The 15,081-nt window shown below is 58.8% G+C and overlaps 2 protein-coding genes across 3 annotated transcripts; one reads left to right on the plus strand and one right to left on the minus strand.

The window, feature by feature from the left end:
• Positions 1-1,744: 1,744 nt before the first annotated feature.
• On the plus strand, positions 1,745-9,784 carry ABCB6 (ATP binding cassette subfamily B member 6 (LAN blood group)). 2 transcript variants are annotated; one of them, XM_083864934.1, is made up of 20 exons: positions 1,745-1,797; positions 2,637-3,168; positions 3,693-3,830; positions 4,111-4,300; positions 4,509-4,601; positions 4,853-5,045; positions 5,131-5,252; positions 5,335-5,444; positions 5,516-5,581; positions 5,715-5,840; positions 5,966-6,042; positions 6,147-6,210; positions 6,307-6,392; positions 6,495-6,552; positions 6,730-6,834; positions 7,223-7,397; positions 7,684-7,796; positions 7,906-8,000; positions 8,174-8,242; positions 8,332-9,784. In XM_083864934.1, exons 2-20 carry the CDS (start codon positions 2,653-2,655, stop codon positions 8,450-8,452), a joined length of 2,517 nt encoding a protein of 838 aa, XP_083721060.1. In that variant the 5' UTR covers positions 1,745-1,797; positions 2,637-2,652; the 3' UTR covers positions 8,453-9,784. The 2 variants fall into 2 exon arrangements, with proteins under 2 accessions (XP_083721060.1, XP_083721059.1); XM_083864933.1 differs by lacking the exon at positions 1,745-1,797 and adding an exon at positions 1,860-2,011.
• A 143-nt stretch (positions 9,785-9,927) lies between these two features.
• Positions 9,928-14,842, minus strand: ZFAND2B (zinc finger AN1-type containing 2B). The gene is made up of 9 exons (XM_083864938.1): positions 14,707-14,842; positions 13,876-13,970; positions 13,329-13,460; positions 12,525-12,676; positions 11,968-12,075; positions 11,729-11,798; positions 11,116-11,192; positions 10,416-10,494; positions 9,928-10,152 (listed from the first exon to the last, which is right to left on the minus strand). Exons 1-9 carry the CDS (start codon positions 14,759-14,761, stop codon positions 10,114-10,116), a joined length of 807 nt encoding a protein of 268 aa, XP_083721064.1. The 5' UTR covers positions 14,762-14,842; the 3' UTR covers positions 9,928-10,113.
• Positions 14,843-15,081: the final 239 nt, after the last annotated feature.

A 15,081-nucleotide genomic window follows, 5' to 3' on the forward strand; every position in this document is an offset into this window, starting at 1 on the left:
GTGGGCCACTCGTGGGCCCTCCTGCAGTGCCAAAGAGATCCCAGTGTGGAGCAGCCCGACATCTTCCAGGAGTGCTCACAGTCCCCTCAGAGCCCAACCAAGAAGGTCTTGTGCTCTGTGTGTTGTTTCATTTTCTCTGGGCACAAAAAAGGTCTGGTTCCCCATGCCCAGGTGCTGTTGTGTTGGGTTCTGTCCTTCTGATGCAGCTGTTCCTGTGGAAAGGCTGTGGGTCATCTCAAATATTTTCCAGAGGTTCCCAGCTCCTCCTTTCCTCCTGAAACCTTCCTTTTGCTTACAACACGGTTTCAGCTGCTGTGGAGACCATTTACCATGCAGCTGTGTCATGCCTGGCAGAGCAAAGAGGGGCATTCTGAACCCAGAAGGGAGAGGCACACCTCAGCCCAGGCCTGGGATGGTCGTGGGGAATCAGGATCTGAGCTGTGCAGTGTGGCCTCAGACGAGACCTTCCCACGATCCTGTTTTCCCTCTTTTCTCTTTGCAGCTTCTGGGGAATTGCATCCCAGCTAACTCTTGCCCACGACTTACTTTCCATTCCCCTTGCCTCTGGCAGGGGTTGCTTGCTTTTGCCATGCCCTCTGTGAGCACTGCACATCCTTCTCTGCTGTCTCTGGAGTCCAGGGCCATCCCTCTTCTCCTGCCAGGGTTATTGTCCTCTGCCCTTTGAGCCTGGAACAGCTCTAAGCCACCTGCTGCCACTGCTTCTGCACTCGTGTAGCCTGGACATGAGCAGGGGGGCTTGCACAGGGGCAGGCTCTTTGGGGTAGCAGGCTCCTTGTTGCCACGGGGAGGGCGGGGCAGGGCTGGAGCTATGACTGCTCTGGGGTGTGTATGAGATCAAACAGAGCATTTAAAAACAGAGCTCAGGGTGGGGATCAGTGCTGGGGTCAGGACTCTGTGGGCCTGGGTGCTGCTGGAGTCCTGTGGACAAGTGGCTCCAACCGCTCCAGGAGCTTCAGCTTGGAGCTGCCATGGCTTGGTGAAAGAAAGCAGAAAGCAAATCTCCCGGGAACCCAGAGTTTCCAGTGGCTTCTATTGGTCTCCAGGCTGCTGCCTCCCCTCTCTGGGCCTATGGGACACTGCATCTGGGCTTCCTGATGGAGTTGCTACTGGTCTGTACAGCTGAACGGCTGGCTGGAGGCAGTGCCCTGGGGCAGGGGGAATCTCTGGATCTCTCTGGATCTGGGCTGGCAGGAGGGAGAGGCCAGGCATAGCAGACCCAAGTCTTTGCCGCATGTTTTGCTTGTGTCGGTGTCCCATGTGCATGGCGAGCCACTCTTCTTCATCTCCTCCCGAGATGTGCGGGCACGGCAGTCCCTGGGGAGTGCGGTATCATACCCCCGTGCCCTCGCTGTACAGCTGTATAGCCGTCTAATAAAGATGGGGTGTATCATCCCTGCCTGTGTCCGAGTCTCCCTTCGCTCTGTGGTACCGTGCAGGTCACCTGGGCCTGGCCTGCGGTGGCAGAAGGCTGGGAGGAGCCTGCCGGCTGTTCCGGCGGCACTGGGAGCTGCCAGGAGCGTAGTCGCAGCCGCGGGAAGAGGCAGGGACTATATTTATCCCCGTGAGGGCAGTGCCCCGTCCTGCTTGACCTCTGTGGCGGGAGGCCCCGCGGGGGCCATCCAGGGGCTATCGCGGCACCGCAGGGCCGGGCTGGGGCGCGATAAGCGAGAGCGGGGCGTCTCCCGTCGGAGGCGCGCACCGTCCGCGGCCACCGGCCTGGGAGTGTGCCCCACCCGAGGGCGCCGACCCTTCCCTGTCCCCGGCGCTGCGGGGGAGGTCCGTGCCGCCCGGGGCTGGGCACCGGGGCCCGGGGAAGGGACACACGCCGAGGCTGCAGTGCCGGTGCCGGGCAGGAGGCGGGCGGGAAGGAGCCGGCGGTGCCGGCGCGGGGCGGGGAGCGGGGCGGGGCTGAACGGCGCTGGGGCCCGGCTGGCGGCGGCGGGCGGCGGCGCGGGGCCCGGAGCGGGCCAAGGCCGGTGGCCCGGGGCAGGTGAGTGGGAGTGGCGGGCTGACACAGCGGCCGGACCCGCAAGGCGGCGACGGGGCCGCGGCCACCTGTCCCCGGCCGGAGCGGCGCCGGCATTGCCCGGGCATTCACCCGGCGCGGCCTCTGCCTCGCTCTCCACGAGTGTTTCCCGGTGTGTCGCTGTCTTTGCCCTTGCCTCTCCCCTGCACGGCCCCGCGGTTCCCCGAGCATCCTCCGCATCCCCGCCCGCTTCCCCACCCGCGCTCTTGCTGCTGCATCACCCCCGTTACTCCCTCCCACTTGAGAGCGGTCCCAGCTTCACTCTGCCTTCCTATCCCTGCTGCTCCCGCTGTTCTCGTGTCCGAGGGCGTCCCCAGCGGCCCGGGTGGCTCTGGGGGGCGCAGTCTAATGTTGTGCCCCCGTCCAGGGCACATAGCAGGTGTGCTCATGACCATCCTCATGCAAAGCTGGCCCTGCTTGCGTACCCCGCTCTGGTGCAGCGTGTCCTGTGTCCATGTCCAGCAGTACTTGCCCCTGCCCTGTGAGGGCCCTTGCTGCTTGGCCATGCCATCTCACTGTGAGTCCCTCTGTGCAGCTGGTACCACAAGCCCGTCCTGAAACCTTGTCTTGGACTCTCTTCTCTCCACAGCTCGTGACCTGCCAGGATGGCTGTGCTGGGGGGCTACTGTGAGGGCAACAACTCCATCAGCCAGGCCTGGGTCCAGCAGGGCTTCCAGCCCTGCTTCTTCTTCACGTTGGTGCCATCTGTGCTGCTGAGTGTCTGCCTGTTGCTGGGCGCCCTGCAGTATGCCTGCTACGCCCGCTTCAGCCGTGCCATGGAGCCCAAGTACATTCCGCGCTCTCGCCTCTACCGAGGGCAGGTCCTGCTGTCCCTGTTCCTTGCCCTGCAGCCCTTTGGTGGGCTGCTGTGGCAAGGAGTGGGGCTGAGACAGCTCTATGGGTATATGTTGCTGCATGCCTGCCTCTGGGCCCTCAGCTGGGGCTGTGCTGTTGCCCTCCTGCAGCTGGAGCATACCCGGGTGCTGGCCCATGACCGAACACGGGGCCATGGCACTGTCCTCCTCCTCTTTTGGGCACTAGCCTTTGCTGCTGAGAACCTGACCCTGGTGTGCTGGAGGAGCCCTCTGTGGTGGTGGGCACTGGAGGACACCAACCAGAAGGTGGGCTGGGGGACTGTGGCCAGGGAAAGGTGACAAGGCACTTTTGGGGGTGGGAGGGACTGCAGCATCATGGTGTAGGGTTGAAGTAGCATTCGTGACCAGAGTGTATACAGTCCTGGGTTGCACCTACACGTCTGCTAAATATTTAGTCCCAAGCCCAGCTATCACACACCTCTCCATGCCCCCACCCAACTCAGGTCCTGCTTCTACCTATCCCAGACCCAGGGGCAGAAGTAGGGATGTTTCCTTGCTTCTCACAGTACTTTGCCCCTCTGCACCCTTTAGGGTAGGTGCATCTTGAGCCAGAGGGCATAGAGCCAGATGATGCGGGGAGGAAGGAGGAGGTCTGGGTGCTGCCTGAGGTGTTGTGCTCAAGCAGGGACTCCCACTGAGCTGCATGGGGTGTCCCCTGGCACACTGCACCCCATTCCCATTCTCTGCTCATTGTCTCAGGTCACACCCATCCCATGCTCAGGGTTGTGCTGAGGGCCAGCTGAGATGCTGAACTCTCACTCTCCATTCAGGTGCAGTTTGGCTTCTGGCTGCTGCGTTACATCTGCACGTTCATGCTCTTCATCCTGGGAATGAAGGCCCCGGGGCTGCCCCGCAAACCCTACATGCTGCTAATCAATGAGGAGGAGCGGGACGTGGAAAACAGCCAGGTGAGTCCTGGGACTGAAGCAATTTTAGGATATGACCAGGAAGGAGCTGGGGAAAAAACAGAAATACAGCTGCCCTGGGATCAGCATCTTCAGGAGATGTGGGAGAAACAAGGTTTAGGGCTGCCCAAGCTCTCTGCTTGCTGTTACTAGGATGCAGCCCTGTTTGGAGGATGGAGTAGGCACTCTGGAGTGAGGCTGGTTTTCTTGAGGTGTTGCCCAGGGCTATTGTCAGCTGGGTTGGGGTGCCAGGGCAATGACTCCTTGGTCTGCTCTCCCCTAGCCACTCCTGACTGATGCCAGCAGGACCACCTCCACGTGGAAGGATTTCCGGAGGAAGATGCAGCTGCTGGTGCCATACATGTGGCCAAGGGGCAACCACCTGCTGCAGGGGCTAGTGCTGTTCTGCATGACACTCATTGGGCTGGAGCGGGCCATCAATGTCTTTGTCCCCATCTACTACAAGAACATTGGTGAGGCACCTAGAGCTTGGTGTGTGAGGTTTGCCACAGCCTCACCAAGTTCTGGGGGCTGTTGAAGTGACCTGGAGGGTTGCAGGGGTTTGGCAGGAGCAGAGTCCAGGGGTGTCAGGGTCCAGCACTGGCTCCTGGGGCTGGTTCCCACAGGCACCCTGGGATGTTCCCCGTCCCTCCATCCTGACCCTTGGCACTCTTCCCACAGTGAATGAGCTGACAATGGGTGCTCCCTGGCACACCCTGGCCTGGACTGTCTGCAGCTATGTGGGACTGAAGTTCCTGCAAGGTGGAGGTGCTGGTAAGAACCATTGGGAAGGGTGGGGCACTGATGAGAGATGATACTGGGCACATCATACCAGTGCTGGGGTGGCCAGGGAAGCCCATATGCCCCATCATTGCTGCTCTCTTGGAATCAGCAACCAGGCTTGGTCCCAGGTTAGGGAGAGTGAGTGGTCTTCATCCCAAATCCCCCTTTCCCAGCTGGATTTTTAGAAGTCCTGCATGCCCGACTGGGCTGATCCCAGTTGACCTTTCGATGTTGCCCTGCAGGCTCCACTGGCTTCATAAGCAACCTGCGCACCTTCCTGTGGGTGTGGGTGCAGCAGTTCACCAACCGGCAGGTGCAGGTGCGGCTCTTTGCCCACCTGCACGGGCTGTCCCTGCGTTGGCACCTGGGCCGTCGCACTGGTGAGGTCCTGCGTAGCGTGGACCGGGGCACCAGCAGCATCGACAGCCTGCTCAGGTCAGAGTGTGCTTGTGGTGGGTGGGGTTGGCTGGGCAGCCCTACCGAGCTGGGCTGATGCCCCATCTCCCCTCCCACCCCCCAGCTACATCGTCTTCAGCATTGTCCCCACCATTGCGGATATTGTCATCAGCATAATTTACTTCACCTCGGTCTTCAGCGCTTGGTTCGGCCTCATCATCTTCGTGTGTATGAGCCTCTACCTGAGTGAGTGGAGGGGATCCGGGTGCAGGGCTGCCAGGCTGTGGGGTGGCAGGAGCTTTCCAATGGAGCTTCCTCCTGTCCACAGCTCTGACCATCTTCATCACTGAGTGGAGAACCAAGTTCCGTCGGGAGATGAACACACAGGACAATGAGGCCAAGTCCCGGGCCGTGGACTCGCTCCTCAATTTCGAGACGGTACTGTAGGAGTTGGGGGGGGTGGGTCACTGAGGACTACTTGGGTGCTGATACCAGCTCTGCTCCTGTAGGTGAAGTACTACAATGCAGAGAGCTATGAGGTGAACCGCTTTAATGATGCCATTGTCAAGTACCAGGTAGGGTACTCAGCACCTTTGGAGGCACCAAGGGGGAAGAAGCCAAATTTCACAGGCACCTGTGGGGATGATGGAGATCACCATGGGTCTGTTTTGGAGGTAGCAGCATCCCACAGGACTTTGTCTCTTCCAGAACTCAGAGTGGAAGGTCAGTGCCTCGCTGGGCCTCCTCAACCAGACCCAAAACGTGGTCATTGGCCTAGGGCTGCTGGCAGGGTCCCTGCTCTGTGCCTACTTTGTCACTGAAAACAAGCTGCAGGTAAGGCTGGTGCCAGCCAGACCCCTGCTGAGGTGGGGCCCTGGGGCTGGTGGTCACAGACCCCTGTGGAGTCCTCCCATTGTAGCCATGTGGTGCTACAGATCCCTGTACCCTGTCCCTTTCAGGTGGGGGATTTTGTCCTCTTTGGCACCTACATAATCCAGCTCTACACACCACTCAACTGGTTCGGGACTTACTATAGGTAATGCTGGGAGGTGTGGAGGTGCCTGGTGTCCCCTTCTCCATGGGTGATTGGGTTGGTATGTGCTCCCCCAAACCCTTTTTTCTGGCCTTTGCCCTCTTCAGGATGATCCAGAAATCCTTTGTGGACATGGAAAACATGTTTGAGCTCTTTGATGAGGAGCAGGAGGTGGGTGCCACCTTTCTTGGACCTTGCTCCCTTGCTTGGCCTGTGGTCCTGCCCTAGGGATAGGCTGGCTCTGAGCCTGCGCCTCTACTTCAACAGGTGAAGGATGTGGTGAATGCCAGTGACCTACGCTTGGAGGCTGGGCAGATTGAGTTTGAGAATGTGCACTTCAGCTACCTGGATGGGTATGGGGTACTGAGCACAGGGTGGGACCTGCTATGAGACCTGGCACTGGGGTGTGAGGGGTATGGAGTAGCCCTGATTTCCTCTTCATGTCCCTCTTCCAGGAAGGAAATCCTGCAGGACGTCTCTTTCTCTGTGATGCCTGGGCAGACTCTGGCTCTGGTGAGAGCGGGGCTTTGAGTGTGAGTTCAGTGTGGGAGGGAAGGATGCAGATAGAGAGGCTGGAAAATATAAAGGTGGGAAGGACAGCCCCCCAGCAGGACCATCCCTTTCCTGTCCAGCCCCTGGCCTCCAGTAGCTGGGAATTTGCCATCTCCAAGTCTCTTTTCCTTTGTGCAGGTGGGACCTTCAGGCGCTGGAAAGAGCACCATCATCCGTCTGCTGTTCCGTTTCTACGATGTACAGGGTGGCTGCATCCGTATTGATGGGCAGGACATCTCCCAGGTGAGCGGGGAGGGCCTCCAAGGACCAGGGAGAACACACCAGCTCATCTGGGCCTTGCAGCACTGCTCAGTGCAGGCACCAGCACCTCCCCAGGGCAGGGGTGAGCATACAGCCCCCACAGCCCCTTTGCAGGCTGATGGCTGTGCCAGAAGTGGCAGAATGGCATGACTCCAGGACCCCAGGCTGAAATGGTGGGTACTGACCAGGGCTCCCTGGGAAGGACTAGGGCACTGTCAGGGCCCTCCACTGCGGAGAGCCTGTGGTGCAGGGTGACTCTACAGCACATAGCTTGCAAGGAATGGGGCTCATGGCTGAGGGTAGGATTGGGTTTAGGAGGGATCTTTGCATTGGGTGTGGGTCTGCCTGAGCCCTCTCCCCTCCCTCCCAGGTGAAGCAGGCTTCGCTGCGTGCTCACATTGGGGTGGTGCCCCAGGACACAGTGCTCTTCAACGACACCATCGCCAACAATATCCGCTATGGACGGATCCTGGCCACTGACCAGGAGGTACAGGAGGCAGCTCGGGCTGCTGACATCCATGACCGCATCCTTTCTTTTCCTGATGGTGAGACCCCTGCAGTTCCTGCCATCCCATGGTCCCCTAAGACCTTCTAGCTGCCTTCACAGGTGTTACCCTTGGGTGACATCTCCCACAGGGATACCTGCATGACTCTTTGTCTTGCTTTGCTTTTCCCTGCCTTCTCTCTAGGGCTAGATGAGCCCCTGGACAGGGATGAGCTAAGGCTCCACCACGTGGCTGTGTGGTCACAGCAGGACGTCCCAGGGCAGCAGGTCCCCATCTCCATTTCAGAGGGCACCAGCACATCATGTTTCTGCTCTTGTGCCTGCAGGATACAACACCCAGGTGGGAGAGCGGGGGCTGAAGCTGAGCGGGGGTGAGAAGCAGCGCGTTGCCATTGCACGCACCATCCTGAAGGGTCCCCACATCATCCTGCTGGATGAGGTAACAGCAGTGGCCCCAGCCCAGCCTTCCCTAGCTCTGCAGCAGCCCCGTGCCTAATAGCTGCCCACACTACCTGTTTCCCTTCCCCATGTTATGTCTCCCCTTGCAGGCCACATCTGCACTTGACACAGAGACTGAGAGGAATATCCAGGCTTCTCTGGCCAAGGTCTGCGCCCACCGCACCACCATTGTTGTTGCACACAGGTAGGGACAAGGAGAAAGGGCTGATCTGGGAGGTGCTGGCCAGACCCCTCAAGAGGGGCACACAGACCTGCCTCTTGCTCAGGAGGTGAGAGCCCCTGCGATTGCATCTCCTGGCACTGCAAACCCTCAGGAACCCTATCCCCCCAAAGGGTAACACCTGCTCTTCTCTGCAGGCTCTCCACTGTGGTAAGTGCAGACCAGATCCTGGTGCTAAAGGATGGGCACATCGTGGAGCGAGGGAGGTGAGCACAAGGCGGGGGCTGGGGAAGGGGATCCCCTCCCTGGCTCTGGGGCCAGCTCAGGACCCTTCATTCCTTTGCTCTCCTCACAGGCACGAGGAGCTGCTGCAGAAGGGTGGCATATACGCTGGCATGTGGCTGCAGCAGCAGACTGGGGATGAGAGCAAGGAGCATCGCACTGAGAAACCCCAGGGTAGCAAGAAAGCGTCATAAACATGACCAGGAATTCTGCTGTGACACTGACTTGAGTCCAGGCCCCATATTGCCTGGGAGTCTTTTGCTGGCTGCAGGCAGGGGCTCTGCATGCCCTACAAGTGCAGGGGTTTGGTTGGACACTCCACTACATTTGTACATGTTTGTTTTGCTGTTGTGTAATTTCTTAAACCAGGTCCTTCCCAGGTCCATGCCTGTGTGCTCTGGGCAGGGTATGCGCCTCTTGGTGGGGGCAGGCAGGGTTAGCGCCTGTGCCCTTTGGTCAACTGGCAGCTCTGCCATGAGGCTGAGCTCCTTGGGATTAAGTGGGCAAGGGGGTGAGCAGGCTGTCAGCACCTGTCCCATCCCCACACAAAGGGCTGAGCTTGGCAGGGGGCTGCAACCCAACAGCAATGGAAGAGCAGGGCAACTGGTGTCCCATCACCCCTATGTGCCCCCCACTTCAACCACCATCCAGAGATGTGCCACTCTGGGCTGGACACCAAGTGACTGCTCCCTCAGGTACCTCTGTACCTTGTGCTATGCTTTTTATTTTCTCCCAAGCAGCACTTTAAAAAGTCTTAATATTACCCGGACCCAACCTGAACCCTCCCTCCCTCAGCTGCTCAGAGCAAGACAGCCTGGTCCTGTGCAGAACCAGGCACAGCCCTTCAACCAGGAATGGTTACAGCAGCAGGTGGGAAAGCAGCACAGCTCTGCATGGCTGCAGACCCCCTGCAGGACAAACCCCCTCCACCCAACCAGGCTCTAGGCTCAGGGCTTTGTTTGTAAGTAGAGGCTGTGTGCTATTGCTATCCAGAAGGGGATTCCCAGCAACACAACTGGAAGAAGGAAGGCATTCCTACCCCAGCAGCATTTAAACAGGGCCCTGTTTAAGTTTAGGGCAGCAGAGAGCAGCCAGCAGCAGGAAGGCAGCTGTAACTATCCCATGTGTGTGATGCTGGCATTCAAGTCATTACCAAAGTTACTTATTATATTAAACCAAAAAGGAAATGCAGCTCCATTCAGTCTCAGAGAAGTCTTGTGCCCCAGCCGAGCAGGGTAAGGCCCAACATACTCTTGTGCATGCAAATGGTAGGGAGGCACCGAGGGTGTGGGGAGCAGAGACGGGGCTGCCTTCACACTGCTGGGAGGCTGCACATTCAGCCATGCCATGCCCAAGCAAGAGACATCCCAGCCACATTTGCTCTTTGCTGAGGGGCTGGCACAGCCCTCCCCAGAGCATGGAATCTAGCCCCCCACTACAGAAGGCAGCCACATCCCCGATGTATGTCTGAGCATGCAGAGATGTCCCCACACAGTTCTGCCCTTCCCCCACAGTCCCAGCAGTGATGGGACATGGCTGTGGCAACTGTGGTTAAGTGCAGACCCTGGGCTGCTGCTTCCTTTGGTCAGTGTGTACCCAGCCCTGTCCTGTACAGTCTTCACCTCCCCAGGAGCATCAGCAATTTGCTGCATTAATTTTATATAGGTACTAGGGCTGAAGTGTCAGTGTATATTTGGTGGCTTACAGCTCCCAGGGAGATGAGCTGTCCTTGGCAAGGGGCTCTTGGTACCAAGTGTCCAGGCCAGAACCCCATGGCATCCACGTGGGAGGCTAGAGCCGCTCCTCGGGTTGCAAGCAGGATCCTACGTCCACTGGCACACCCTGCCTCACCTGCCTACGACATGCTGCAGTTTGATGGCTTTGAACTGTGCGCCTGGAACAGAAAGAGGCACACAGTGAGCAAGGGCAAGCAGGCTTTTTCCTCTCTCCAAGAGGGCACATCCAGTGCTCAAGTTCCCAGAGCTGTGTGCTCAGCAGTGATGCTGCTGCTGCCCCAGGCTGGGCTGCCCTCCTGGTGAGAAAACCCAGGCTAGACAGAGCCCAGAGTAAGCAGAACTCAGGGAAGCCCCCTCCTTCCCACAGCTAAACCAGGATCAACCCCATGACAGAGCAGAGCCCATACCCAGCCTCACTCACCTGCCGCTGCAACTGCTGGTACTCAGCTTCACTCGCTGACAGTGCCTGGGCCAGTGCCAGATCCTCCTCCTCCTGGGTGCTGCTGGGACAGTGGTGCATTGTGTGCCTCACCCTCCCTCAGGCTCATGGGCTGAGTGCTCAGAGCCCTTCTGGGTTTCAGCACCTCATGCAAACTCCCAGCGTATCTTAGGGCAGTGAAGCAACTGAGGATAACTTTCAACAGGCATGGGGTTGGGGAGGGAGCAGAGGATCCAGCTGGGGCTGGCAGCAGAAATCTGGGCCAAGGAAAGCCATGTTAGGTCCAGTCTGTAAGAGAGTGCTTTTAGCAGCACTGGGCACTGTGCCTGGGAATGTGAGCTCCTGGGTGTCCTCCATGAACACCCCTACTCCACCTATCATGCTCCAGCCAAATACATTAGCTGACGAGTGGTCAGACAATGGTTTGCCCTACTCTGTGTGTCAGTCACTGTCCCCTACCAGCACTCCTATGATTGAGGGCTTGCTTGCTGAACAGAGTTCCCTGTTAGCTCTGGACTCTTCTTTTTTTTCTCCAGTCAGCCACAGGGAGGCATCATATGGAAACACGTGCTGAGAGGAATGTTATCCCAGAGCCACATGATGCTTCTCCAGGCATCTTTCACACACGGGGTGAGTGCACACCACACCACACCACACCACACCACGTGTTTTGGGGCTGTACCTGGGTGGCTGTGCTGAGCTGCGTGCTGACTCTGCCAAGGACATCTCCAGAGCTCGCTGCAGTGCCTCTTCCTCGGTCTGAAACAAAGCACATTGTCACCAGTTTGGCCAGGGTGGGGGGCAGGAGGCAGCCCTGAAGCACATGTGGCAGGTACAGTCTTGCCTGCCCAAGGGTGGGCAAATATCTCTCCAGGAGGCCAGACACAGCCAAGGTGAAAAACTGGGGCTCTGGACAGACTGGCAGTGCTCTCCCCCTGCCAAAGGGGACACATCCCTGCTTGCTAATGCAGGAGTATACCAAGAATACCAGTAGAAAGCAACTTCCAGTCTCCTCCAGACTTTGCCTGTACTACAGAAAGACAACACCCAAGGAAAACAACTGGTGCACTTTGTCCCTTTGGGGAAGCTAAGCACCAAGCACAGCTGAGAGCTGGCATCTGCAGGCACCAGAGCAAGCTCTAATTTGCCACAGAGCATTCGGGATCACAGTCTGCTGGGGAAGGCCCAGCTAGGAGCACAATCACCTACAGAGCATGGGCTAGAAAGCAGTTGTTGCAGACTCACTTCCTAGAGGGCATAGAAACCACCCCAAATGCCCAGGCCAAGCCACTCACCAGCCCGTTCTGCAGCATGACAGCTGGAGGGGAGGTGCTGCGAGTCTGCGGCGCAGCTGCTCTGCCTCCCCTGCAAGCAGAAGAAAAGCTGTGTTATTATCAAGGCAGAGAGCCCTGGTACAACCATCAGCCCTGCTGATGCACAAGAAGAAGGGAGCTGTTGCTCTGGCGTTCCACAGAGAGCCAAGATGAGCCTGGTCATGCCCATCTCCGAATTACAAGTCAGGCCATCACCTTACCTGGCACAGGCCGGAGAAGAGGAGCTGTCTGCTGGGCGGGCAGCTCCACTGCTTGATGCAGCGACTATTTTGGAGGAGGATGCCTGGGCTCTGGTAACTGCAGCATGCCTAGGACACATAGGAGACCCGTGAGAAACTGTTTTACCACCATGAGCAATTTCAAGGCATTGAACACCTTGTGACATCAAGCTGGATAAGCAAGACGCCTCCCTGGCTACTCTTTCTCCCATGTTGTGGCTGTTACTCCCAAGAGTTTCAAGTGCTGTTTCTTTCCCTGAAACCCTGTACCAGGACAGGCAGAAAACATTGGCTACAGAATAAGGGGTTGGGGAAAGAAGCAAGAGCAAACCATTCAGCAGGCAGTACTGACAGCTTTTGCTGCAGGAGAGACTATGCATCCTGGTGTGCTTGGTGCTGCAGGAGGACACCCCAGCACACAGGGTGTGAGAATGCAGCAGTCCCAAACAATAGGTCAGGAGGAGCTGGGCTTCTTCCCTGTCACCCATCTGGCAAACACAGCCCCATCCCTCCCAGCCTGTCTGTTCTCAAGTCCTCACCCTGCTTTGGAAAGGGGGTGCCCTGCCCCACTGCAGTCATGGTCCAGAGGGTGCCGGTGCTTGAGGCAGTAGTTCTTGTGGCACTGGTCACAGATCACCTTCATCATCTCCTTCTGCTTGCAGCCAGGCTTCAAACACTTGTTGGTGAAGATCTGAAAGATGACATGGCAGTGGTGAAAAGGAGCACATCCTGAGGGGCTGGGGCTGTCCCTTCTCTCTGAGCCAGGCCTTGGGCACAGACCAGCCTTCCTCACCAGTGTATCTTTTGCAAGGCTCTGAAGTTTGTCTCTGAATACTTTCTTTAAGTGTCTCTGAATAATTTCTTTAGGTAGTTCATTAGTAATTCCCCGGTGCTTCAGTCTCCATAGACAACAGTCTCCATAACCACAGAATACACAGCAGGAGAAAGAGTGCCTTGCTCAGGGACTCCTGCCCTCCATGCCAGTGCAGTGGGGATAGCCCAGGGCATTCCAGCTGCTGCTGGGCTGGATTCCTGCAGGGCCAACTCCCTGCAGCAATTCAATCTCCTGGTAAGATGGGGTAGCTAATTGCTGATTGCATTTTCCTAATAGCAGCATGCAGTTTCCCACTCTTATATCCCAGGTGGCTGCCCAGCCCCATTCCATTACCACCGTGTTCCCAGACTGCCTTGACAAAGCCCTGGAGATGTGCACTCTTCCCGCTCACCAACCCTCCCTGCCATCAGGCTGTGCCAGAGATAGCACCGGGCAGGGCTGAATCTGCGTTGTTTTCATCCCATTCTCAGTGTCTGGCAGAGACCTGGCAGAGTCACACTGTACGTACCTTGCGCTTGCGTTGTGCAGGGTCAGACTTGCAGTCACGGTCAATGTGCTCACCCACCACAATATCAGGCATCTCCTCTCGCCTCACAGGGACTGGGGTGTTGCAGAGGGGACATACTGGGACCTGCACATCCTGCAGAGACAACAAAAGGGAGCTGGGAGCAGGTAGCTGGGCAACCTTGAGTGCTGCACACTCATCTCTCTTCCTTTCAGGGCCTGCCTACCATGGCTTCAACTGCAGTTTGAGATCCTGCTCATGACCCTCCAACCAGCTTGCACAGCAGGTGCAGAGGCACCTGGGAAGGGAAGATGGTATGGCTGGGAGATGTCCAAACCACTTTACCCAGTGCGAGAGGGAGGGCTGGATGTTTGTGGCACTGAGATGCAGATCCCGGCTTTCAGGATCTGCACACATCTTCAGACTCAGTATGCATGCCAAGGGGGACTGCTCAAGTGACCAAAGTCACCACAGAATATTATGACCAGTGGCTAGAAAAACTCAGCAGCTCCATACAGGAGGGTGGATGAGATCTGCTGTCCGCACTTACCTTCTTGTAGGCAGAGGTGCAGCTGTGCTGGGCATAAGCAATGTGGTCGGTGCAGAAGATCTGCTCGCAGGCATCACACTTCAGGGGAAGGAAGTCTAGGAGCAGGATATGGCATGGGCAAAGAGCATGGAGATCAGTATTGCCCACCCGCAGCCCGAGGGCCTCCCCGACTCCTCCCGAAGGCACGACAGTGACCCGCGGCAAAGCCAGGGCCGCACCTCTCATCCCCAGCACGAAAACAAAAGGGCTACAGGTCCATAGCCACGTCTTCAGAAATACCCAGGGCTCCTTCTCAGAACGTGCCGTGTTCGAGATCAGGAGAAGCATCCTGAACCACACCGAGCTCCCCGTGAGCTGCCGGGGTCAAACCGATGGGAAGCGATGCTGCCACAGCCGCCACGGGCTTTGCCCACCGGGATAACCGGGGTATGGAGGGGCCCCAGCGCCCGCCACGAGCGGCCTCCCCAGCCTGCAGCCCCGAGGCCCGGCAGCGGGGGTGCCTGCCCGAGCCCTGCCCCGCTATCCCCGGGCAAGAGCCGCTGCCCACCCGGCTAGAGCCACCGGCGGAGACCCGGTCTACCGACACCGACAGCCAGCCCCGCCCTAGCGGGGTGTCCACGGGCTGCGGGAAGGACCAAGGACTCCTCCGCCAAGGGTAGCACGGGCGACACGGCCCGCCCTTCAAGCCCCACTACCGAGCGGGCGCCCGGCGCCGCCCCGCCGCCTCCCCGCAGGCCGGGCTGCCCGGTCCGCGCTGTCCAAGCCCAAGCCCGCTGCCGTATCGCCGGCGTACAAGCCGTGCCCACCCCCCCAGGTTCCCCCGGCGCTCACCCAGGCGCTGGCAGGCGGACCAGGAGCAGTGCGCGCCCAGGTCCGGGAACTCCATGGCGGCACCGCCGCCACCGGCACCGGCGGCCCCGCCGCGCCCGCTTCCGGCGGGGCGTCACAGGGCGGGACCAGGCACGGCCCCGCCCCGGCGGATCTCGGCTCGGCCCGCCCCGCGGCTCCGGGCGGCCCCCGCCCCGCTCCGCACGTCCTTCCTTCGGGAGCACCGCTGGGACTCGTGGGAAGACCAGCTCGAGGATCTGCCCCGGCGCTGGGGGAAGGCTCAAGGCAAGGCGGAGTCCACGAGGACCGGCGTCAGAACCATCATCTCCTGCCAGGCCAGCAAGAAATGTCTCTGCCCCCATGGGACAGCTTGAACTT

This window comes from Zosterops lateralis (genome assembly GCF_965231275.1).
Source record: "Zosterops lateralis genome assembly, chromosome: 7".
NCBI classification, from domain to species: Eukaryota; Metazoa; Chordata; class Aves; order Passeriformes; family Zosteropidae; genus Zosterops; species Zosterops lateralis.

What these genes read in the sequence shown, in the direction of transcription:
- ZFAND2B (XM_083864938.1), bottom strand. Translation starts at nt 14,761, where the DNA reads ATGGAGTTCCCGGACCTGGGCGCGCACTGCTCCTGGTCCGCCTGCCAG. An exon ending in GCACCTCTGCCTACAAGAAG is followed by an intron (nt 13,461 to 13,875) that starts GTAAGTGCGGAC and finishes TTGTCTCTGCAG; the next exon opens with GATGTGCAGGTCCCAGTATG. An exon ending in AGCTCAGCACAGCCACCCAG is followed by an intron (nt 10,495 to 11,115) that starts GTACAGCCCCAA and finishes CTGTCCCAGCAG; the next exon opens with CACCCAGGAGGAGGAGGATC.
- ABCB6 (XM_083864934.1), top strand. Translation starts at nt 2,653, where the DNA reads ATGGCTGTGCTGGGGGGCTACTGTGAGGGCAACAACTCCATCAGCCAG. An exon ending in TCACTGAAAACAAGCTGCAG is followed by an intron (nt 5,841 to 5,965) that starts GTAAGGCTGGTG and finishes TGTCCCTTTCAG; the next exon opens with GTGGGGGATTTTGTCCTCTT. An exon ending in ACATCATCCTGCTGGATGAG is followed by an intron (nt 7,797 to 7,905) that starts GTAACAGCAGTG and finishes CTCCCCTTGCAG; the next exon opens with GCCACATCTGCACTTGACAC.